The sequence below is a fragment of the Pristis pectinata genome, chromosome 8, assembly GCF_009764475.1.
Source record: "Pristis pectinata isolate sPriPec2 chromosome 8, sPriPec2.1.pri, whole genome shotgun sequence".
NCBI lineage: Eukaryota > Metazoa > Chordata > Chondrichthyes > Rhinopristiformes > Pristidae > Pristis > Pristis pectinata.
Window position 1 is genome coordinate 26,103,546 of NC_067412.1, and position 26,427 is coordinate 26,129,972.

The 26,427-nt window shown below is 41.2% G+C and overlaps 1 protein-coding gene across 1 annotated transcript in view; it reads right to left on the bottom strand.

Annotated features, from left to right (window-relative positions):
• The window catches only part of LOC127573595 (cytochrome P450 3A30-like), a 36,279-nt gene extending 10,516 nt beyond the window's left edge, over positions 1-25,763 (bottom strand). Inside the window, exons 1-6 of the mRNA XM_052021964.1 lie at positions 25,585-25,763; positions 21,745-21,838; positions 17,590-17,642; positions 15,455-15,554; positions 9,303-9,416; positions 2,106-2,194 (exon numbers count right to left, since the gene is read on the bottom strand). Coding sequence (XP_051877924.1) covers positions 2,106-2,194; positions 9,303-9,416; positions 15,455-15,554; positions 17,590-17,642; positions 21,745-21,838; positions 25,585-25,673 — 539 coding nt within the window. The 5' untranslated portion in view covers positions 25,674-25,763. The remainder of the gene's footprint in view (positions 1-2,105; positions 2,195-9,302; positions 9,417-15,454; positions 15,555-17,589; positions 17,643-21,744; positions 21,839-25,584) is intronic.
• Positions 25,764-26,427: the final 664 nt, after the last annotated feature.

The window sequence follows — 26,427 nt, forward strand, 5'->3', positions numbered from 1 at the left end:
TCACTTCATCAGATCCGTTTAGCTCAACCTTCTGTTCCTTTCTCCCTCAAAGACTGGCCTAACTTTCTCTTTTCACTTAATTATTGGAAAATAAAACTGCAGATGCTGGAATCTGATACAAAACAGAAATGCTGGAAGAAATCAACCAATTAAGCAGCAACTGTGGAAAAAGAAACCAGTTCACATTTCAGGTTGATGACCTTCAGCAGAACTTCAGGTTCTGTTTCTGGTTAATTTAATTATTGTCCTATGAGAGCATGCTCCACATTCTCACCACTCTGGACAACATCAATATAAAAACAAAAGTGCTGGAAAAACTCAAGTCAGACAGCATCTGTGGAAAGGGGAACAGTCAATGTTTCGGGTCTGCAACCCTTTGTCAGAACTGGGAAAGAGAGAGTTACAAGTCACTTTTCAGTAGGAGAGGGATGTGTAGAATAACAGGGATGTCTGTGATAAGGCAAGATGAAATGGCATAATGGCAGCAGTTAACAGCTCATTAAGCTGTGTAATGTGTTGTTAATGGTATGGTGGTGGGACAGCCAGATTTATACAAGTAGAACAAGGAAAAACTGAGTCAACGTGACACAAAAACAGAAAATGGAAAATGCTGGAAAAACTAAGCAGGTCAGGCAGCATCTATGAAAAGAGAAATAGGAAATGTTTCAAATGAGGGACCCTTCATCAGACCTGAGAAGGGAGAAACAATTTCTTTAGTATAGGTAGCACTGTAAGTGGGGAGGTCAATGGGGAACTGCCCTGATAGAACAAAATCATGTGGCAGGTGGGATCAGTTTAAGCTACTATGGCTGTGTAATTTGTCGCTAATGTGGTCTGGTATACTGGGACGTGCCCAGTAAGCCAGACTACACAGAGGGCAAAAGGGAAAAAAAAATCGCAGGCAGAAGTGGTTCTTATACAGACGCGAAGAAAGAGCACATTATCAAAAGTTGAAGAATTCAATATTGAGTCCAGAAGGTTGCAACATGTCCAGATGAAAGTGTTGTTGCTCGAGCTTGTGTTGAGTCTTGATGTAACAATGCAAAAATTATTCAGTTTCCTTTGGAGTTTTCATTAGTGGCTATCATATTCACAGCTCCTGGTTTTGGTCTTCCAAACAATGAAACCAACACCCTATTCGGGAGTTCAAATTGTATATTATAGTAATACCAGCTACTTCAATAGAATGAATTTCAATGGCAAAATGTAATCCACTGACGCCATCATATAGTACATTTGGTGCTCACAAATGGAGATGAATTTCTAAGCAACTTTCTCCACTTTCACCCTATCAGCAAAATATAAAATAAAGATTTATAACATATTATAAAGACTCAGGACTTTCCAATCCAGCTCATCCAGGCATTTCTGACAATTATTTCTGATGTTATTCTTGCAATCTTTGTTGTACCCTGTTCAGTGACTTAATATCTTTTCTAATCACTTTGTTGTTATTTGGATTAAAATTGAAACATTCACCAACTGAACGTTTTCAGTTGGCCTGAAGGTGGTGCAGACAATGAGAATCTACTGTTAAATCTTGTCAGAGGGTTGGTATTCAAATATCCTCACCTCTGGATTGTGGTCTCAAGCATTGGAAAATGGAAAGTTAAAAAGAAAACAGCTTTTTATAATGGATACAGACACAAGGTGCTGAAACGTGGTGTGGACTCAAAGATGTGGATGAAGCTAGGTGGACTGTCACAACAGGTTATTCCCACACATCCTTCAAAGCAGCTTGAAGTGGCACTAATGAAGTCTCGACACCAAGCTTGGTCACTTCTGTTTGCAAAATGTGAAAGGACATCCATACAGGACTTAATCTCCTCAAGAAATTAAAATAAAGCATATGTGGTTCTCCAGTGAAGAAGATAACTGTTGAGCAGCTGTGCAGGATTCTTGCATCACAACTCAGTCATCTGAACATAAGGTACAACTGACTGGCATAGGGTAATTAATAAGTTCATGAAGAGTCTATGAGGATCATATTCCTCCTCCGTGACAACACAAAGGGTTTGATAGCCCTTACAACAATGCGAAATAATTTAGTGGAAACAGGATAGATGCCAAAGGAACACAGACCTACAATTAGACAAAATACTCACTCCTTCACACTGACAGCTTCATTCAGCTTTGCCTTCTTTTTAGCAATTTTCACAAGATTTTCTGTGTAGTGATTAATTAGTGAACACATCTGGGGAGGGAGAAAATAAAAGAAACCAATGTAAGGGATATACAAGTTATTGGTCTAGACCCAAATCTGTATTCACAGGTGCTTGATCACTTGGCTACCTGTCTCTAACTGCTCTGCCCTGCAGGTCTGCAGTTGATCACTTGACATATCCATCCCAAGCTACACTGCTTCCCAACAGCATCCAGAAAGGCTTCTCATTTCCACAGAGCACAATTTGTGATCTATGAAAAACAATACGTTAATCCTTCTCCAATATTTTTATATCATGTGACAACTTGTTTCAACATTTCAAAGAAATGGCAGCAGCCAGAGCAGCAGAGGGGAGGAGCCAGCAGCTTTTTAAAAAGTTGTTTTTGCAGGTATAAAGCAGAAGCAGGCTTTAGCAGAGCAGCCATTTTGGAGTGGCCATTTTTGGGAGTGGCTGTGTTTGAGCTGTAAATGCCATGGTTAAGTGCAAGTGCTGAGGCTGTGGTTCAGGAGGCTGAGCAGGGATGTCCAGGTAAGGTTTTCCATAGAATTACTTAGTAGAGTAGCTGGGATGGCAGTTAAGGTGGTGGCATGCTCCTTCTGCAGGATGTGGGAGATCAGCGCCCAGCTGCAGCTCCTGGCTGACTGCATTATGGAACTGGAGCTGGAGTTGGACAGACTTATGATCATCCGGCATGCTGAGAACATCATAAACAAGAGCTTTAGTGAGGTGGTCACACCTAAGGAGCAGGCTGCAGATAGTTGGGTGACCACCAGGAGAGATAAGTGGAAGAGACAAACAGTGCAGGGTCCCCCTGTAGCTGTTCCCCTTACCTCTCTGCTGGAGGGGGGTTGGTGAGAAGATGACCTTTCTGGGCACAGCAGCAGTAGCCAGATTGGTGGCACTGAGACCAGCTCTGAGGCTCAGCAGGTAAGGGAGAAGTCAGGCAGGGCAGTAGTGATAGGAGACTGAATTGTTAGAGGGACAGACTGGAGATTCTGTGGCCATAAAAGAGACACCAGGGTGGTGTTGCCTCCAGGGTGCCAGGGATGTCTCGGAGCAGTTGCAAAACATTCTCAAGGGTGAGGGTGAACAGCCAGAGGTCATGGTGCAATGTTAGTACCAATGGCATAGGTAGAACGAGGGATGAGGTCCTGCATAGTGAATATAGGGAGTTAGGAGAGAACCTAAAAAGCAGGACTTCCAGGGTAGCAATCACTGGATTACTCCTAGTGCCGCGTGGTAGAGAGGGTAGAAATAGAAAGATAGCTCAGATGAAGGTGTGGCTGAGGAGCTGGTGCAAGGGGGTGGGGATTCTTGGATCATTGGGTGAAGGGCAAGGCTGGCAGGTTTAGGGAACCCTGGCTGATGAAGGATATGGAGGCTCTGGTTAAGGAAAAGAGGGCACAATTGGGAACTAGTGAATCTCTTGATGACTGTAAGTGTAGGAGTGCACTTAAGAGACAAGTTAGGAGGACAAAAAAAAGAGGATACGAGAAGGATCTGGCAAGCAATGTGAAGCAAAATCCCAAGAGATTCTATAGGTATATTAAGAGGAAAAGGGTGACTAGGGAGAGAATAGGTCCCCTTAAATTCCCCTTTCACATGAATGATAAAAAAAAGAGAGAGCAATGTGGGAGGGAAGGGTTAGATAGATCTTAGATATTGGCACAAAATCGTGCGCCGAAGGGCCTGTACTGTGCTGTAATTTTCTATGTTCTATGTTCTAAAGATCAGCATGGCCATCTGTGTGTGGAACCAAAGGAAATGGGTGAGATTTTTAATTAATATTATTCAGTTTTCACTGTGGAGAAAACATTGGAAGTTAAAGAAATGGGGGGAAATGACTGGTGTTGTCTTGGACCACATACAAATTAGCAGGGAGGTGGTACTGGAGGCCTTAAAGTGCATTAAGGTGGATAAATCCCCAGGGTCTGACCTGGTGCATTCTCAGAAGAAATTGCAGAGGCTCTTGCAGAGATTTTTGTTTCATCTCTGGGCACAGGTGAGGTTCCAGAGGACAGAGAGTGGCTAATGTGGTGCTATTGTTTAAAAAGGGTAGCAAAAACAAACCAGGAACCTACAGGCCAGTGAGTCTGACATCAGTGGTGGGTAAATTGCTGGAGAGGATTCTGAGGGACAGGATCTACCAACATTTGGAGAGACAGGGTCTGATTCGGGACAATCAGCATGGCTTTGTGTGTAGGAAGTCATGTCTGACAAATCTCCTGGAGTTCTTCAAGGAGGTAGCCAAGAGAGTAGAGTGGTGGATGTTGTCTATATGGACTTTAGCAAGGCCTTTGACAAGGTCGCTCATGGCAGGGTAGTCTGGAAGGTTAGATCACATGGGATCCAGGGGGAGATAGCGAATTGGATTCAGTGGTAGGAAGCAGAGGGTGATGTTTTGAGTTGTTTCTCAGACTGGATGCCTGTGTCTAGTGGTGTGCCACAGGGGTTGATGCTGGGACCTTTGTTGTTGGTAACTTATACAAATGATTTGGATGTGAATATACAAGACATGATTAGTAAGCTTGCGGTTGATACTAAAATAGGTGGTGTTGTAGATAGTGTAGAAGGTTATGAAAAATTACAGGGGGATCTTGATCAGCTAAGTATGTGGGCTGAGGATTGGCAAATAGCTTTCAATCCAGGTAAGTGTGAGGTATTGCATTTTGGGAGATCAAACCAGGGTAGGACTGATACAGTGAATGGTAGGGCCCTGGGGAGTGTTATGGAACAGAGGGACCTTGGAGTGCAAATGTATAGCTCGCTGAAAGCGACATCACAGGTGTGATGAAGGTAGCGTTTGGCACGCTGGCCTTCATCAGTCAGGGCATTGAGTACAGGAGTTGGGAAGTTATGATGCAGTTATATAAGACATTGGTGAGGCCACACTTGGAGTATTGTGTAGAGTTTTGGTCACCCTGTTATAGGAAGGATGTTATTAAACTAGGAGTGCAGAAAAGATTTACCAGGATGTTGCCTGGACTTGGGGGCCTGAGTTACAAGGAAAGGTTGTGTGGACTAGGACTTTATTCCCTGGAACGTAGCAGATAGAGGGCTGACCTGATAGAGGTATACAAGATCATGAGGGGCATAGACATGGTGAAAGCACATAGTCTTTTTCCCAGGGAGGGGTGTGCTAAAAATGAGGGATAGGTTTAAGATCAGAGGCGAGAGATTTTAAAGGGACATCAGAGGCAGCTTCTTTACACAAAGGGTGGTGTATATTTGGAATGAGCTGCCAGAAATAGTGGTTGAGACAGGCACATTAACGACATTTAAAAGCTATCTAGATAAGTACATGAATAGGAGGGGTTTACAGAGCTATGGGCCAAACACAGGCAGATGGGACTAGCTCGCTGGGCAACAGTCGGCATGGACTAATTGGGCCAGAAAGCCTGTTTCCATGCTGTGTGACTATGAAAAATAAAAGGCACTTTTAAATGGTCAAAATTTTTGGATGCTTTTTTTCCCCTCACAACATAGGGCATCATTCAACTCAACAAGTCTACACTGGCTTTCAGAGATTTAGCCTATTTCTCTGCAACCTATTCTCTCAGATGTTTAACTCCACCCGATTCTCATACCACCCACCTACACTAGGGGTCATTTACAGTAGCTGGTTAATTTAACACAGAGTATATCTTTCAGATGTGGGAGGAAACCGAAGCACCTGGGAGAAACTCACACAGTAACAGAGAGAATGTGCAAACACCACGCAGCTTGCTGTAATGTCCTGAAAATCAGAGTTGAAATCCTGGAAACTCCGAAACAAAAGTGGCAATACATTCTCAAATGGTTAGGGATTACACTGAATTTCAGCAAAGTTTTTTTTGAAAAACTTGTATGTAGCCATGCTTCTTTATGTCTTTGCTTCTCTCTCAGAAAATGATTGATCCAGATTTGGAATCAAAAGTAGCCAGATTAGATCTGCGAGAATGTGAATTATCAAGTGGTTGGAACATTATGAAGGAATCTTGCCAAAGCTGATTAATCTCAGCTACTATCAGGTTGAAAACCTAGTCCTTTGATATTGTAACAAGGTTCAGAAAGCAGAACCAACAGTGCTGAACAGTTATAGAGTGGCCCATTACCGCCAGACTTGGTTACCCCCATGCTCTCTTGGGTAGTCTCCTGCTTTCAAAATCTCCATAAATTCACCCAAATTTGTATTTCCTAACTTGCACCAGGCCCCATTGATCCCTCAAAATATTCTGATCCCTATGCTCAGATCACTAGGCTTCCTGCCCTTCCCATCTCAAACTCTCCAGCCCTACAACGTTTCAAGATCTCCGCATTTCTCTGCTTCAAGCCGATCCTCTACCCCACTAAAGGAGGTTGTGAGTCGCATGAGATTTCTTTCCTAATCCATTCCACCTCTCTTCTTTTAAGATGCTCTCTTAAAACCCATCTCTTGCCAAGCTTTTGGTCACCATGTCTCAATATTGCCTAATTTGAAAATTCTCCTGTGAAGTTTCTTGGTATACTTTGTGATATTCAAACCTGCTGGTTCACTATTGAAAAGATTTTTCAAAACGAGGAAATCAAGCCATGAGAATTGAACAGGAGGGGAGGCCAAAAGACACATTCAAACAGGTGAGATTTAAGGAGGAGCTTCAACTAAAAAGGGTGTGGGTGCAGGAGGGAATATGGATGCACAAGGGAGAAAAGATGGCTGTGGACAAGCTACTAGGTAAGGAAGGTCCATTAAAGGTCAAACAGTGACATCAGGAAGGTTTTTAAGCAGATGGAGAAGAACAAGCTCATGTGAAATTTAAATGCAAGACAAAAGATTAAGTTGAGAGGTATTGGGGGCAGGGGGAGTGGTACTTGATGAAGGACCTGGGCAGCAGAATATGGATGAGCAGAAGTTTATGAAGGTAAACAGGCACTTGACAAGGTCTGAGTGAATGAAGCAGAGCCAGCACAGAATTATAAAAGGCAGATAGTCTTTGACTAGCCTATTTTTTAATATAAGAAAATAAAGTAAGAGAAAGGTGATGAACAGAATGCAGTTAACATTGTGTTTATAGATTTTAAGAAAATGTTTGACAAAGTACCATATAAACACTGACCATCCTTTTGCCTCCATAGATGCTGCTTGACGCACTGAGTTCTTCCAGTTAAGTTAAATGTAATGACACAGTTCCAAAGAGTGCACAGGAACAAAGGGGACCTGGTGGTTCACGTTCATTGATTTCTGAAGATGGCAAGACACATTGAGGAAATAGGTAGCAAAGCATACGGAATCTTGAGTTTCATAAATGGAGGTAGAGTACAACAGGAGAGAGGTTATAACAAATTTTATTTATACAAATCTTGAGTATTGCATCCAGTTCTGATCACCACATGTTGGAAAGGATGCAAAGGTCTTTGAGAGGGTGCAAAGGAGATTTCCCAGGATGGTTTCAGGAATGAGGTATTTTAGCATCAAGCTTTGATGGGAGAAACAAAAGTGGTTGTCCTTGGAACAAAAGAAATTGCAACTCATTTAAGGCAATCAATCAAACAGACATTACAGAAAGTGAAGGGATTGAGAGTTGAAGAGCTGTGTGCAGTCAGCATGCACTTGGAAAATAAGACATCACCCACGTCTGCAGATGTACTCAAGGTGCAGCATACAGGAAATAAAAGGAGGAACCGTGATGGAATCCTTGGACAACATCTAAAGTTGATGCAAGATGACAATTCCAGAGATGCACTAGCTGTCTTTAGATTGGCCCCAGTGCAACCTAATGGGCCAGGCAAACACACAAAGCTTTCAGCTGGGAAACAGAAGCCAGGCATTGGAGGAGGCTACTGTAGTTGACTGTGTCAAGGGTTAAAGAGGTTAAAGAGGGAAAATGTCTTCTTACATGTCATTGGAGATTCTATTTTGGCTCATTGTTTCATTGCAATGACAGGACAGAAACCAAAGTGGTGAGACCTAAACATCGACATGGGGGAAGAGATGGAACTTGGAAAGAAGTTGCTGGACATGGAACAATCATTGCAAGGACTGGTGTGCAGAGTTTTTTTTAAACTGGAGAAGGTACTTTATGACAGCAACTTTGAACAATGGGGAATTAAGCACATTACTCAAAAGGAGAAAATTGCAGCATTACAGCCAAATTAGTGGTTGGGCATTATTGGGCTAAGGAAGCAGATCATAATAATGTCAGAAAATACATGAGGGAAGATGGGAAGGAATATGAAAAAGACAACAAAAAAAATCTGGTTTAAGATTACTAAAAGAGCACCAAATGAACTATATGGTTGTGGCCTACATTATCCTAATACATCGAATTTAAATCATATCCAAGTTTACTTTGTGACCACACCAAGGTTTACTTTACCTGCAAAAGACCAACTCTGACCTTCTGTTTCTTCACAAAAGACAAGAGCTTTTAGCCATTGCAACCTTACCCACAAGTGCAAGTTCCTGCATCTAAATGCCCTCACAGACTGCTTACTGGTATTTCTCACATCAAGCAATAGATCCTGTTAATCTTTTGCACTGTAAAGCATCTCAAAATAGACAATGTATAATTCATTCTCTCTGCTGAAACCAACAACCTAGTCACAGATTACTAATACTGAACTGCCTCATTTGAGCCTCCCCAATACCAAAGTGCATGGAAAATACTTTCATATATATCCATTTTATGACAAATTTCTGTAGAAGAATGAGGAACCTTGTCCTTGGAGCATTCTAAACTAGCAGAGAGTCATGATTTCTTCTATTTCATGGGATAGTGTTGGGAATCGTTGGGGAGCATCTCTAGTGGTGATAATACAACAGGTAGCAGCAAGGCCAGGTCAAAAATACGACTGAAGAACTTTAGGTTAGAAATAAGGATGTCTCTATATTTAAGGAAGACAAAGTCTAAATTATTAGAATATTTCAGAGTAGAAGTTGACATGTTCAAGTTAGGAAACTGTTCAGCACGTGATCACTATGGAACATGGTTGAACTGCAACCTGTTAACATCTACACTGTGATAAACTCTGCATTTAACTTGCTATATTGTTTTTCTTCTCCACATAATCATCATCCACTTTTTCACCCAGACAAGCCATATGATACATACAGTGTGCATCTAATGTTATACAAATACAAACACAAAGCTTTGTGACTTAGGGATTCAGGGTCTTTACCTGTTTCAGTCTCCCACTGGTGAATGTTGGTGAAAGCACATTTCGGATTCTCTTCCACTGCTCATCTTGGACAATACTAACAGCTTCCTCCAATGGTCCATTCAGACCAAAGTCCTACAGAGAAAAATAGGAAGACTTGCTATTTAGTTTTCAAAATAAAACACATGGGATTCAATGATTTGCTGTTTCATTGAACTTCTTGTTCAACTACAGCGAGTCTTAGATCAGTGGTGGGCAAGCTATTGGAGAGGATTCTTAGGGACAGGATTTACAAGCACTTGGAAAAGCATAGTCTTACTAGGGATAGTCAGCATGGCTTTGTGAGGGGCCTAATTGAGTTTTTCGAGGAGGTGACAAAACAAATAGATGAAATAGAGTGGTGAATGTGGTGTATATGGACTTTAGTAAGGCATTTGATGAGGTTCCCCATGGTAGGCTCATCCAGAATGTCATGAGGCATGGGATCCATGGAGACTTGGCTGCATGGATTCAGAATGGGCTTGCCTACAGATAGTAGATGGAGAGCATTCTGACTAGAGGTCGGTGACTGGTGGTGTTCTACAGGAGTCTGTTCTGGGACCCCTGCTCTTTGTGATTTTTATAAATGACTTGGATGGGGAAGTGGAGGGATGGGTTAGTAAATTTGCAGATGACTCGAAGGTTGGAGGTGTGATGGATAGTGTAGAAGGTTGTTGTAGGTTACAACAGGATATAGACAGGATGCAGAGTTGGGCAGAGAAGTGGCAGATGGAGTTCAATCCAGAAAAGTGTGATGTGATACACTTTGGAAGAACAAACATGAAGGCAGAGTACAAGGTTAATGGCAGGATTCTTAGCAGTGTGGAGGAACAGAGGAATCTTGGGGTCCAAGTCCATAGATCCCTCAAAGTCGCCACACAAGTTGATAGGGTGGTTAGAAAGGTGTATGGTGTGCTGGCCTTCATTATTCGGCAACTGAGTTCAAGAGCCACAAGATAATGCTGCAGCTCTATAGAACTCTGGTTAGACCACACTTGGAGTATTGTGTTCAGTTCTGGTCACCTCATTAGTAGAAAGAATGTGGAAGCTTTAGAGGGTGCAGAGGAAATTTATCAGAATGCTGCCTGAATTTTTGAACATGTCTTATGAGGAAAGGTTGAGCGAGTTAGGGCTTTTCTCTTTGGACCAATGCAGGATGAGGTGTGACTTGATAGAGGTGTATAAGACTATACATACACACAGAGTGGTGAGTGACTGGAAAGCACTGCCGGGGGTAGTGGTAAAGGGTGATACAATAGGGACATTTAAGAGACTCTTCGATAGGCACATGGATGTAAGGAAAATGGAGGGTTCTGGGAAAGGTTAGATTGATCATGGAGTAGGTGTTTATATAGGTCAGCACAACATCATGGGCTGAGGGGCCTGTTCTATGTCCTCTTGCCTAACAGATTGGGATGGCAGAACATTTGGGCTACATCCCCTTTGAAAGGGTAGAAAGCAATAATAAAAGGTGGAATTTTCTTTATGTTCCACTGAAATGGCTCCAATGTAGGTACAGCAAGCTATTAGAAGGCTAATGGAACATTGGCCTTTCCTGCAAGGGGTATGTACTAGGGAAGTTTTGATACAATTTTTTTTAAAAAAGAGGATTGGTGAGATAATAATTGGAGTATTGGGTACAGCTTTGGTCTCCATATTTAAAGAACCACGCACTTGCATTGGAGGCAGTGCAGAAGATTTACTCGGTTGATTACTATGATATATGAAGAAAGGTTGATTCTGTACTCATTGGAGCTCAGAAGAATAAGGGGTCATCTTATTGAAACAAAGATTCTGAAGGAAGATGATAGTGTCAATGCTGAGAGAATGTTTCTCGAACTTGGGCCATAATTTCAGTACAAGGCATTGTGCATACAAGATGGTGATGAGGGTAAGTTTCTTCTTTCAAAGGTTTGCACCTCTTTGGAATTCTCCACACCAGCATCAATGAATATATTCAAGGTGAAGATCCACAAACACTTAAACAAGAGAGTGGTGGGGCAGGGGGAGAGAGAGCAGGAAAGTGACATTGCGGCCAAGAACGGCTCAGCCAATGGTACAGTTGAATAACAGAACAGGCTCAAGGGGCCAAATGGCCTACTTCTGCTCTTATGTAATGTTGTGCCAGTAGGAGGAGTGCAACTTCCAGTTCCATGGCAACACTCACTGCCCATCACTCATCTTTGCTCCTGCCCCTATCATCAAGCTATTGAAGAGACAAGCTGTAGATGTTCAGCAAGCCTGCCATTTGAAATTATTCAGATGAAGCCAACAGCCCAGCTTGGGAAGACCCTCTGAATGCATCATCTTTTTCACTTAGGAAAACAGGAGACAACTGTTATTACTTTTCCAAAATGATTGTGGATCCTAGGCCTAAACAAGACTGTTATCAATAACATTAAAAGGTATGAAGGAATTATGGAGCCAAGACAGATAAATAGAATTGAGGTGAACCATAACTGATTTTTGCCAACAGCAGGTGGTGCAAGTTCCTGGCCTGCTCCTGAATCAATTTCTGGCCCCATATGCCTGGAAGGTATCATCCAAGAGGCTGGCAGCATAAACCATGGGCTACCTGGTAAGATCAGGTTTGCATGGTGAGGTCTGTCATGCTCACTGAGGCTCTGCAATGTGACCTAATGTTATGTGACCTAATCAGAAGCCCCAGTGTGGGATAGAAATAAAAAGGTAAAAAGATGTTTCTTCAATCTGCATTGATTTGGAAAGAAAAATTGAAAAACTAAATTACTTAAAACAGATATAGGCTACAAAATGTTGTGGTACAAAATAAAGGGGGTGGGGTGGTCCTAATACATGAAACAAAAAGTTTGCATGGAGGTGTAGTAGCCAATTAGGACATCAACTGTCCCTAAATAAATACTTGTGAAGTTTAGAGGTTTCGATATAAACCTTAATTTCCTCATCATTTTTCTGGACAATGGCCACACAATGTGTTATTGCTTTGTGGAGAATGTATAAAGCAGGTATATTTAATAAATTACTCTTCACTAGTTGGAAACAAACTAACCAGTCAATACAACAAACCCCTATTGTGAATTATGGTCCTTTGGCATAGGGATGCTAGGGAACAACTTCACACCAAACAATCCATTCTCCACAGAAGTTTTCATTTCTATTTTATACTAAAATTCTTTGTTACCAACAGGACACCACAGAAATCATGGCATGTTTCATGGTGATATTGACCACATTGTGGTCTGCCCAGAATCACCTACAGCAATGGAACAACTGGACGTAGAGGAAGGAGGTCAAGGAAGTGAAGCAACAGAAAGGAGGAGAGGGCAATAGTGGCACAGAGGAGGTGGAAAATAGCTTGTCCAACACATTGGTGCTCAGCTCTTTGTAGGACTTGTACTCTTCTGGCTTAGCTTTGTGTAGAGAATAGGTGGGACATCAGATGTACACAAACTGAAGTTTTCCATTTCAGTAATTGCCATTATATGCACTGAGCCAGTTGGTACTCAATCTTATCCTCTATGTCGAAGAGAAGTTCATCATATGCACATGTATCCACAGGTGCAATGAACAACTTACTTGCAGCAACATCACAGGCACATAGCATCATAAGCAGCATTCACAAGAAAAACATAAATTAAGCAATTTTTACAAGAAAGAACACAATTAGAACAGAAAAAATGACCATTTTAGTGCAAAGTGATCAAAGTGGTCATGGTGTCGATAAACTCTAATGATTAGGGTTTTGCCAGTTGGTTTGAAAACCGATGGTTGAAAGGAAGTAGCTGTTCTTGAACTTGGTCGTGTGGGATTTCAGGCTTCTGTACTTCCTGCCCGATGGTAGCTGCAAGATGGCATGGACTGGATGGTAGGGATCTTTGATAATGGATATTACCTTCTTGAGGGAGCACCTCCTGTAGATACTACCGATGGTGGGACGAGAGTGCTCGTGATGTTACATTTTGTGACTGTCCCACAAATGGAACAGGCTGGACATAGCAAATGGACCTCTAGAAAATAAATACGGCATTGAAATGACAACCCTTTATCAACAGTGCTTTCAAAGGCCCATTTCACCTTTCTTAAATGTCTGATACAAAAGCAGTCAAAATTGATATAAAATATTAAGAAGGATTTTAAAATATTAAAAACAAATGACAAGAAATAAAGAAATAAAATTAGCCGGGCTTACCATTTTAAATCAAGGGCAGCAACCCCCTTCAGATGAAAGGGACCCAGGATGGCTGTGGCTGGTTTAAAGTTAAGAGGCCAGAAAACATGTGTGTGAAGCCCCTCAGACCTGTAAGTTATGGAAGTCTCTGGACCCAATATTCTCCAGGGGCAGAGCAAGACATCGGACGCACAGGCATCTGACCTCCAGCACATTCTGTACCCTCCGTCCTGCAGGATCAGGCATGAAAGTTGGGAGTGGGCTGATGCATTCATTGGAGCCAGCCATGGTGCCCTCTACTGAACACAAAAACTTTCCCAGTATTTCCTAAGTTTTTGTGTTCAGTAGATGACCCCATGGCTAGTCTTCTACCTCAGTGACACTTATCTGCACTTAAGCAATATCCCTTGATTTGTTTAATATCCAAAATCTACTAATCTGTCTCAAATAAGCTGTGATTGAGCCTCTTCAGCAGGGAATTTGTAAGTTTCACTATAGGTGAAGAAATCTCTTCTCGTACCAGTCCCAGATGGCTGACCCTTTAAGGCTGTGACCCCTGGTCCTAGACACCCCAGCCAAGGGAAATATTATTCTCGAATATACAGTCAAGCTTTGCAAGTTTTTTTTGTATGTTTCAATTAAATCAATGGCCATTCTTCCAACCTGGAGTACAGGTTAACTCTGATTAATCTCTCCACATAGAATAATTCCATCCCCCCATAAATTCCACGAATCAACCTGGTGATCCTTTGTTGCACTCCCTCTTCCACATGCATATCATCCCTTAGGTACAGAGACCAGACCCATTCACAATACTCCAAGAAAGGTCTCACCTGGGCCCCATATAGTTGCAGCAAGACATCTTTACACTTGTATTCAAATACTCTTGCAATAAAGGCCAACATACTCTTGACTTCTGAACTGTTTGCCATCCCTGCACATTCGCTAATCCATGTACAAGGACACTCAGGCTCATCTGAACACCAACAGCTTCCTATCTCACTATTTAATAATCTTGTGTGGCACCTGAGTCCAAATACACCATATCATCTCATTGTTTCCAATCCATTCCCTTGAACCTCAAATCTAACAGATGTGTCAAACATGATTTCCCTTTCATAAATCCATGATAACTGAAAAATAATAATTAGATTGGGCTGAGTGCCTGTTATTACTTCTTTAATAACATTTTCTAGTAATTTCCCTACTACTGATGTCAGGCTGGCCATCATAGTAATCTAGCCCATTATGCACATCATCTGAACAGAAATCATGGATCAGCATAACACATATTACATCTTGCTCTTATCCTTCCAATACCTTCAAAATTAAAAACAAAACTAGTGTTCTAGAATGCATCAAGTTATTTCTTATCAGAGGATATATTACTTTCTACTAGTGCTACTTTTTCCCATTACATGAAAGAAATTACACACACAAATGCTCTGATCATTTTAGTGAAATGCCACATTATAAGAGCATATCACTTCTTTTATGGCTGACTATTGATCCATCCATCCATGTGTGACACAGCAAATGGATGGAAATAGAATTCGATGCAATGACACATTTAACTTTCTACTCTACTCCAAGAGTATCACTAATTCTAAACATGCACTGGGATTTTGTATGAACTAGAAAGACAGCATGCCACTAACTCACAGGATTGTCATCACATCCATGTGAAAATTAATTCTCCCTGCTTCTAAAATATCCAATGCATTAGGTCATCTGTTTCTAGGCTCTTGACGCAGCCATCTCACACTGGAAACTTTCATCCTAGATGTCAACTTCTCTACCACCTTCATGTTGATAAACCAGACCTGTGCTCTGCACATCAAGATCAGATCACCAGAGTGAAAATATACTCACTGAACCAACAGTTTAAGTAATGGAAAAAGGAAAGGGATATAAGGACATGGTGGCAAGGGGAAAGAAAACAGAAGAGTATATCTAGCTATAGTCATCAGTGCAGTTCTATACCTACTCTCCTGTTGGTGAACAGAGTGTAGCATTCCTTAATGAGAATAGTCTTAATCAGGTCCAGATCCATGGTGCAAAGAACTGGCTGCCGTCCATCATAAATCCTAAAGGGAAGTAACATTTTCAGAAAGTGAATGAGGATCTTGTTACAAATCTACAAGTAGACTTTCCCTCCTGTCCTAAGGAATTTAAATTTTCAGTTATTCTGCAAACAGCCTCTGAAAGACAGGCTGCCTACCCATTAGGCTGGAAAACTTGTGATGCAAAGCCACAATCAGGGAAAGGAAGAAAATGACAGTGTGGAGAGGAGAAGAATGATTAAAGGAAGTTGGCTAGGAGAGGGTTGGCATTGTCAAGGCCTGGTGGGTTAAAGGCCAAAGTGGATTAAAAATATAATGTGAGAAAAGAGACACCCCATTGTGGTACATTTTACGTAGTTTTATATAAATGAGTCATCTTCAGTATATGGTGCAGTGATGGAAGATGGGTTAATCAATGAAACAACAAAGATATTCTTCTACAAAAAAAGTCAATGAACAATCTCTTGAGACCTGGAGGCAGGAAAATGACCAAATTGGATAAAGAACAATTTTACTGTAGAAGGTATAAATTGTTCCCTGATCAAAGATATCCAAGGTGCTAATATAGAGTAAGTAGTCATCTCCAATGTCCCAAGAAGATTAATTATATTTGGAACATATTAACATTGTAAAATGAAGGCCAGATGCTTTGTATATTGGCCAGATACTAATAAAGATCAAGAAAGTCTGGTCTCAACATGGACACAGTCTGTAAACAGTACAGGAGTAGATCACCAAAGCCACCTTTACAAACATGGAGGTTGTCAATATGGCCATTTCACTTAGGCGCAAGTCAGCATTGAGTTGAGTTAGGACTTCACATTCTTCAGATGGCAAAGTAATGGAGACCCAAGCACAGTGAAGAAGGGTCAACAGATTGAACTGGTAATCGTTGTGCATACAGGAAAGACTTTCAAAAGAGGGAAAGCAGTGCGGTATATTTATACATAAGTAAATGAATCACATACAAATGATATACAAGGATTCTTCAATTTATGAATGCCTGATTTATGAATTTTCACCCTAATGCTATGTCTTTAGGGTACATGTTCTCAACTTACGAAGCTATTTTTTTGTCGTAATGAATACCACTTAGTGCATAGGAATATATCATACCAATATCACCATACTGAGTTTTGTCCAGCTTTTACTTAAAATTTTCACTTAAGGAAATATTTTCTGGTAATTTAACTCTTTGTAAATAGATGTAGTGCATTTGAAAGCATGATATCAACACATGCTGTTCTTCAGTTAAAGTTAGTACATTTTCTAAAGCTCCCCACATCTTCTTTGATGCGATAGTCACCAGCTCTACAATAGTTATGCCTGTCCCACACAAACTTACTTCAAGAATGTTTTGCTGTCCATCTCAAATGTATTAGTAATTCATTAGCTCAAAAGGCAGAAGAGGAATTTTGGGTTTCCTAACCAAACAACAACAAAAAATTCACCTCCAGGCTCAATCATTTTGGGATGAATTTGGGACATTTCCCTGGGACATGTCCAGTCTCTAGCAGGTCTTAATGGACAGAATCTACCAGACATATTTCTCTTGCTAAATGAAACATTGACTAAATATTCCACCGTCCCTCCCACTTACTTTTGGCAATGCCAAAAATGAACCAAATACTAGTAGATCCAGTCATAATCCCACTTCAGAATCTTGAATAGAGATCTGAACTACCCACCTTTATTTTACCTCAAGTCAGTGCACCAAGTACACTGATGGAGACATTTCCTTATTTTGCTTTGATTGTTTGCAGAAGAACCAAAATGTAAAGGTTGAGCAATCGTGCCCATGAACTGCATATTCCAATGCAAATACAACAATTGTTGAATGAATTTGACAAAAGCAATGATTCACATGTCAACAATGTGCTTTCATCCAACTAACAAAGTGCAATAATTGATTGAAACAGTGCCAACACTACCACCAATAATCTGCACCTTTAATCTGTGCTAACAAATGGTAGCATTTTTGTACTAAATTTTGCATTATGAGAGTGGAATGAATTTGAGAGGAAAAGAACAAAAATACCAGCTAATTAACTGCACTCACCCCCATGTCATTCCATACTTCTTGTAGCATTCCATATCAAAATTAAACACACCCTGGCCAGGAAGAAAACAAACCATTAGAAAAGGTATTCACATTGTACAAACATGCAATGATTTAATCTGGGGGTCACAGACCGAAAAGCAGAAAAACATTAGCTGGTATTGTGAAGGGCAAAGGCAAAACCAAGTCCAATTTATTGATTTTAAATAACTAGTCTGTGACTAGCGGTGTTCCTCAGGGATCTGTACTAGGACCTCTGCTGAATGTGATGTATATGAATGACCTGAATGAAAATGTACATGTGTGGGTTAGTAAATTTGCAGTTGATACAAAGATTGGTGGTGGTGTGGATAGTGTAGACAACTGGCAAAGGATACAACAGGATATAGATCAGTTGCAGATATGAGTGGAGAAATGGCAGATGGATTTCAACCCAGCCAAATGTGACGTGTTGCACCTTGGGAGAGCAAATGTAAAGAGACAGTACACTGTTAACGGCAAGACCCTTAACAGTGTTGATGAGCAGAGGGATTTTGGGGTCCAAGTTCATAGCTCCCTGAAAGTGGCTACACAGGTTGGTAGGGTGGTAAAGGCAGCATATGGCATGCTTGCCTTCATTAGTTGAGGCATTGAGTTCAAGATTCAGGAAGTTATGCTGCAGCTTTATACAACTTCAGTTAGGCCACATCTGGAATATTGCATTCAGTTCTGGTCGCCCCATTATAGATATTTATTAGTCACATGTACATCAAAACAGTGAAACGCGTCTTTTTGCATTACTAAGAATGTTCTGGGGGGGCAGCCCGCAAGTGTCGCTACTCTTCCGGCGCCAGATAGCATGCCCACAACTCCTAGCCTGTACACCTTTGGAATGTGGGAGGAAACTAGAGCACCTAGAGGAAACCCACACAGACACACGGGGAAGAACATATGAACTCCTTACAGATAGCGGCGGAATTGAACCTGGGTCGCTGACACTGTAAAGGCATTATGCTAACCACCGAGGCTTTGGAGAGGGTGCAGAAGAGGTTTACCAAGATGCTGCCTGGATTAGAGGGCATGTGCTATGAGGATAGGTTGGACAAACTTGGGTTGTTCTCTCTGGAGCAGCAGAGGCTGAGGGGAGATCTGATAGAGGTTTATAAGATTATGAGAGGCATAGATAGAGTAGACAGCCAGTATCTTGTCCCCAGGGTTGAAATGTCTAACACCAGAGGGCATGCATTTAAGATGAGAGGGTGTAAGTTCAAAGGAGATGATTGGGGCAAGTTATTTTTTTAAAAAAAGAGTAGTGGGTGTCTGGAATGTGCTGCCTGGGGTGGTGGTGGAGGCAAATATGATAGAGACATTCAAGAAGCTCTTAGATAGTCACATGAATGTGAGGGAAATGATAGGATATGGACATTGTGTAGGCAGAAGGGATTAGTTTAGTTGGGCATTTTATGACTAATGTAATTGGTTCAGCACAACGTTGTGGGCTGAAGGGCCTATTCCTGTGCTGTACTGTTCTGTTCAACGCTCTAAACTGTTTAATTTTCACTTGTCCTCACCCCACACAAAATCATTTCAAGGAAAGATCATATCATGCTTAAGTATTCACGTGATCTTGAAGAAGCAATTACAATAAAAGTGACTTAAAACTGCAAAGGTGAAAAACAGACCACTTGGGTCAATGGATCTATGCTCCAAAATGAATACTCCCCATCCCTTCCTTGTCTATTTATCTGCTTATTAAATGCATTGTGCTATTTGCCCCAAACATTTAGTAGTGAGCTCCACATGCTGGAGAAAGGGAGCAGGTGTTAGATATGTAGTTCTTCTATCCAAAACTTGCTCCCTCCATCCCACTTTGTATCCCTCCCATCCTCTTTCCTTTTCTACTCATCCCCTCCCTCCCCATCTCTTCATTATTGTACTAGCAGTCCTCAAGTTAGCTGGCCTACATTACAACAGCAACTTCCCTTCAGAGACCTTCAATGATTCTAAAGCTCAAGATTCTCAAGGTTGAGAAAGACATGATAGAAATGAAGCATCAAGATTATGATCCTACATCATTGTAATCAGATGGAAGGTCACTCATTAGGGCAGGTACCCAAAAGCTTCAATAATGAGAGGTTTAAAGATGAAAAAGGCTGAGAAATTTAGGGAGGAAATTTGAGCATTAGGCTGGGACAGTTGAAGGTACAGCTTTGAATGGAGAGGTAAACAGTGGGGACAGGATTGGAGAGCAAAATTTGAGTAACTCAGATTTTGCTCAAGGATTGTAGGATAAGATATCTTTATTTGTCACATGTAAATCGAAATACACAGTGAAATGCATCTTTGCGTAGAGTGTTCTGAGGGCAGCCCGCAAGTGTCGCCATGCTTCCAGCACCAACAATAGCATGCCCACAATTTCCTAACCCATATGCCCTTGGAATGTGGGAGGAAACCGGAGCACCTGGAGGAAATCTACACAGATGCAGGGAGAATGTACGAACTCCTTACAGACAGTGGCCGGAATTGAACCCGGGTCGCTGGCACTGTAAAGTGTTATGCTAACTGCTACACTACAGAGCTTACAGAGATGGGGAAGGGCAAAGTAATTGGGATTGTATACAAGAATAAAAGGATTGATATGGGATTCAAGGACCTGGAGACAATGAATGTAGTAAATGGACTGGACCACGAATAAAACAAAAATAGTTTTGGGTGAGCTTCAGTTTGTTGATGGTGGGAGTGAAAGATTGGTTGAGAAATCTTTGAAGCAGTCAAGTACAGAACTGTCATAGGCAAGGATGAGCTTTTCACAGAAGAAGGAATGGAACAAGTGAGTAGAGCAAGCCAAGTCTTCCCTTCACTCCTGTCTTATTGGGTGATTCTAGGGAAGGCAGCCAGCCTGCAATATGGCAGAATTCTCACAAATAATATAAACACCCCACCACAACTACAAGAATCTATCTTGAATTAAATTAAATTAGTGATAACCACACAAATCAAAATAAAACACCAAATATCAATCACAATCCACCCTCCTTATAAAATCAGCACCTTTATAAAAGTTGAGGTTTAGCCCATTATCAGTTCACACACATTGCTCATTCATATAGAATTCAAAAACCTTAAGTCAACATTCAGTGTAAGGAATGTCTAAATTTAGACACAAGAGATTCTGAATATGCTGGAATCTGGAACAACATACACAAAGTGCTGGAGGAGCTCACTAGGTCAGGCAGCATCTATGGAGGGCAATAAACAGTCGACATTTCGGGCTGAGACCCTTCATCTGGACTGGACTGTCTCAAATGTTTCTATTACCTGCAGAATTTCTCGAGTCCAGTCCTGTTAATCACAGACATCAGCAGCTACTTTGAAAGTCACTACAGCTCACTGCCCATTTAACATCCTCATTCTTTTTGTTGTTTAAAAAAAAGTGGCTAGAATTTCAGCTTTGAGCATGAGAAAATCTACTCAAAATTCAGGCCAAATAGATTACAGCTAACACAAAATGTCGGAGGAACTCAGCAGGTCAGGCAGCATCCATGGAGGAAAATGATGTTTTCCTCATGTTGATGTTTCGAGCAGAGACCCTTCATCAGGACTGGAAAGAAAGAGGGCAGAAGCCAGAATCACACTGTGCATGCTTTGCTCCAGATTTCCACCATTTGCAGTCTCATGTCTGGGTTACAGCTGAATTTTATTTGTGTAGTCACAAATGCAAAATCTTCCATAAACCCACATGATTGTTTCTTTATCCTTCTATTTTAGTAAGTAATTAGTGATGTATACAATCGAGGACTGTTTTGTGAAACCATTTTTAAACACAACCCAGTCTACAAATAATTCAAAAACAAACGGAACCAAAATATTTAACAGTTTCACCAGTATACACCACTGAGTTTATTTTAAACCAAATTAGTCCCTCTGGACACTTGACATGATTGGTATTCTGGACAGCTTCTCACCACATGAAGTACTTGTACTGCAGCATGCAAAGAAACAGTAACCACCCCACACCCCCATTGGATTTGGTGCATCTTCTCTCACCCACACAAAGCAGGAACTTTAGAGAACTCTCCCTTGGATAAAGGAACAAATAATACAATGGCAAGTTGGTTCAATAATAGATGAAGCACCAACAGAAGTTATTGACATGGTGAAAAAATAAAATCATACTTTTCTGTAATGTAGGAACGTCCCAATGAATGGCAGTGGCCTTGGCCCCGGAATTCCAAGCCATTTAAAAAACCCATATGGTGAAATACTGTACCTGCAAATCAAAATTAAGTCATTAAGTCTTAACAATGCCTATATTGGTTAGTACAGCAACATCAAATACACTCATGCACTTGAATTCCATACACAAGTCCCTGAGAAGAATCCCTCTTCTATCCAATCCCTTTGTTTTTTATTAAAGCCTACAACCATTATTGACCATTGTAAGTTAAGGTTCAAGAGTTGAGACTTTAGACCAGGAATACAAGAAATAACTGTGTGTAGTGGAACATAAAACAATGAGCTTTAGTGCAGCTGATAGTCCCTGGCCTCCCCGTGAATTTTTAATAGAAGCACAAAATAATATATTGTGTTAGTCAGAAACCCAATCAAGCTTTGGGAGGTGGATCCAAGAGCAGGCTTTCCTTCTCCTCCCAAATATACAATAGTCATCAAGAAAACTGGGGCAGTTAAATGCCCTCAACTGATAACAAATGGATTCTTCTGTAAATAAGTTAGATAGCACACTAAACTCCCGATTGGTTTGCTCAAATTTTTTAATGAAATGAGCATTCAGAGTCAGATATTAATAACTTTGCCTATCTTTGAATTTGCTTCTCCTAAGAATACATGGTTTGATCTTACTTAAAAGCCTAGGATTTTTGGACAAGATGTAGTTCCAAGAACATCTAATACCAATAGAACACGTCAGGACATTGCTGGTAAGCATTAGCAATTTATTCCCCAAACATATACTCCTGCCATCATGACAGGGTCTGATCCTACTCACAGCAAAGGACACCAATTGATTAGAAGAAACACAGCCTACCTTGCCTAGCTTGGAACAGTACCAAATTGAATTGTAGGACTTTCAAGCTTAGCTGTAGCTTAGCAAAGACCAAGGATCTATGGCAGCAATATATAGTGGAAATTTTTTTAAAAATCGGTTATATGCAACTACATTAGAACTGAATTTGCTGCAAACTTGTGCTGTGGTATATTCTTTATGGTTGTATACACTTGTGTGACTGTGGAAAAAATTCCAAGGAACAGGACCATATGACACGTGCCTTCCCATGATTTACCAAGATTTTATGTGCTTTTCACCAGACCTTTGCCCCAAATGTCAAACAAGTTATTATTATTCTGCTGCATAAAAGTCAATGATAATGGCAGTTTTGATGTATTTAAGGCAGGTCACAGTCACTCAATACTTAAAAAAGGATGATTAACTACGGTAACGTGTGCGCGTTAGTTCAAGATCTTTGCCTCTTATCTTTACAGCCACACTTAATACAAAGATTATCCTTATAATCACCCTCACATTAAGTTCAAAGTCTTGGAATATGCTAAGACACACCAAACAACTCTTGATTAAGAATTTAAGTGCAACTGCATACAATGTTTAAAAAAATGCAACAATTATACATTGAGAAGAGAAACAATACCTGATAAATGAATGTATTAAATGTTATTCAAAAGTTACATAAGGCATGTACTGTATGGATCTGTAGAGCTTGGATTTTTTTTGGCATGGTCAGACTCGTGACAACATTTAAGCAATCTGTACAGGATTGAAAATTAGCTTTTAATCACTTACAGAATAGTCAATTACCACAAGTATTTCATAAAGGCAGCATACTGAATCATATAAGGAAGGTATTTGGCCTATGTGCCTGTTCTTTCAAAGATTAATTAAAAGTATTTATCTGACTAAATTTTTTTTAATCTAATCTATTTCCACTACCCCTAGTTTATAATGTATGCTGTGGAGAAGATCAATAATAAAGCAAGCAATGATAATTAGGCGCAGTTCACTGTACTGATGAACTCCTACAGAAACATGGGCTGTGGAGATTGACCTCCTCACAACATCCACGCCAACTTTCTCTGTACCGTCCACTATTCCGGGCAGTGAAGAGTTCCTCCCTCCCAGTTATTCCAACAGAGTTCGTGTACCCAGTTTCTTCATACCTGTACCTCAGTCAAATGTTGCCTTGATGTTAAGGGCATTTACTCTCATTCTACTTACAAATTTCAGCTTTCTGTCCATATTTAGCCCAAGTGAAATTGAGATCTGAATCTAAATGATCCTGACCAGAACCCAAACTGAGCATTGCTAAGCAGGTCATTAATACGCATTTGATAAATGGACTATTGCCCATCCATCACTGCGCTAAGGATTTAAGAATAGGTTGATGAGAGTAATTGACCGCTTTGGATCTGTACTACATTTTGTGGACAGGATGTGGGCAATTTTCCACTTTGTAGAGTTGTTGCTTTATTAGCATAGCTTAGCCAGAGGTGCGACTGATTGTGGTACACAAGTCTTCTGCACAACAGCTGGAATGATACTGGGTCTTGAAGCCTTTGCTCTATCCGGAGTACTTAACCATTTGTTCTCACATGGATCAAATCAAATTGCTTCACCCCGTGATGGTGGGTACATCAGAAGAGGGCAAACGTAAATAGTCTACCAGATATGTCTAGTTTAAGGTGGAAGGCCTGCATCAACATTAAAAAAATAGGTATGGATGTTCCTGGAGTCTGCCCTTCCTGTTAGGATGTTTTTTTTAAATCACACTACAATTCACTATAGATGTGGGAGAATTGCATATCTTTAGTCTGAGAGCTTTCTTAGACTTAGCTTTTCTTCCAGATTCTTGAGTGAACGGGACTGATTCCCTGGCTTAATGGCAACTGCAGAGCATGCAACAACAGATTACGGCGGAATAGGTTTCTGCCGTATCCAAGTGGCACAGCATCTCGTGAAGCCCAGTTTTGAGCCTCAAGGTCTGTTCTGAATCTATCCCATTTAACACAATATTAGTGTCACACGCCATGATGAATGTTTCTTTGATGTGAAGCCAGGACTGCCTCTACAAAGACTGTCGAGGTTCTCTCCTCCTGTAGTGTTAGGCCATTATCATCTCCAACAAGAGAGCCTAAGCATCTAATCTTACATTCAATGGCATTACCGTTACCAAGTCATAGGAGTGATTATTGACCTGAATCTCAACTGGACCAACCACGCAAATACCGTGGCTACAAGAGTGGGTAAGGGGCTGGGTCTCCTACAGCAAACAAGTCACCTCCTGATGCCCCAAAGCCGTTTCACCATTGACATGGCAGGTTAGAAACGTTACGGAATTCTCTCTCGGATGAGTGCAGCTACAACTCTCAAGCTCAACGTTATCCAGGATGGAGCAGCCAGCTTAATCAGTACTCTATACACCACCCTAAACATACATTTCTACATCACTAGTCACAACAGGTGTACTGTCTATAAAATGCATTGCAGTTTTTCCACCTGGTCTATTCCAATGGTTCCTCCCAAACCTATAACACCAAGAAGGACAAGAGTGGGACTGGAGAACATGTCCAGCTTGTCCTCTTGCTCCGCGTTTCACAACTCCCGCATTCTTTCCCCTCTCACTGCTCAGTTTCACAAGACAGCCTTGTTTCCAGTTCATCCCTTCAGTACTCTGACCTGCTGACTATTTCCAACATTCTCTGTGTTTTTGTTTTCCATTTCCAGCAACTGCAGTTTTTTTTTAAAAGAAGGTTTGCTGCTCCAGAACTCACTGTCTGTGAGCCCAACGGTGCCGTGAAGAAAAGACTGGTCAGCGGACCCCAACCATTCTCGGATCTCAGGCGTTGAAAAGAATATTATCTCAACGCCCTTCCCCTCGTATCCCCAAACACTCTCTGGATTAACAACAAGTAAACTGCTGATAAGCAAAGTAAAACTTTCCAGCGAAATCGATGTACGTGCTTATTTCGTTAGAGTGAGCTACTAACCAACCCAGCAGCACCAGGAAAGTGAGAAGAAGGATGCAAGTCTGGTCGGATAGAACAGCCCGGATCCACTGTAGAACAGACGCAGCCATCTGAAAACAAGTCCGCGTCCTACTGCGGTGTTCGATGAATTTAAATGGAGAGTCGGTCGAAACAGCAAACAAAAGGCGAGGCGGAACCCACTGATTTATTGCACAACCCCAAAGTGACGCCTTTCTGGAACAGAATATCGGTTTGCATTGTAAGCTGGTGTTCAAAGACGACCTGCGTTTATACGCACATACATCCTTTCAATATATGCCAGTGTTTTACAGACAAATAAAGTACTTCTGATTTGCAGTTACACTGCTGGTGAATGCAAGAAAGTCATTTTGATCCCACCAACGGGAATGTGATAATGACCAGTTAATGAAATAAAAAACAGAAAATGCTGGAAACAGTAGGTCAGGCAGTCTGTGGAAAGAGAAACAAGTAACGTTTCCAGTGACCCTTGTCAGAAGTGAGAGAGAGAAAGCAATGTAATTTTAAGTTGTTGAGAGGGTGGGGGCGGGAGGAAAGGAAGGATGGATAGGATAAAGTGTTTAACTCATAGAACAGTACAGTACAGGCCCTTCAGCCCATGATGTTGTACCGACCTATATAATCCTACCCCATGATCAATCTAATTCTTCCCTCCTACGCAGCCCATAACTCTCCATTCTTCTTACATCCAGTGCCCATCCAAGAGACTTTTAAATGTCCCTATTGTATCAGCCTCTTACCACCACCCCCAGCAGTGCGTTCCAGGCACCCACCACTCTCTGTGTATATTAAAAAACCTACCTCTGACATCTCCCCTAAACTTTC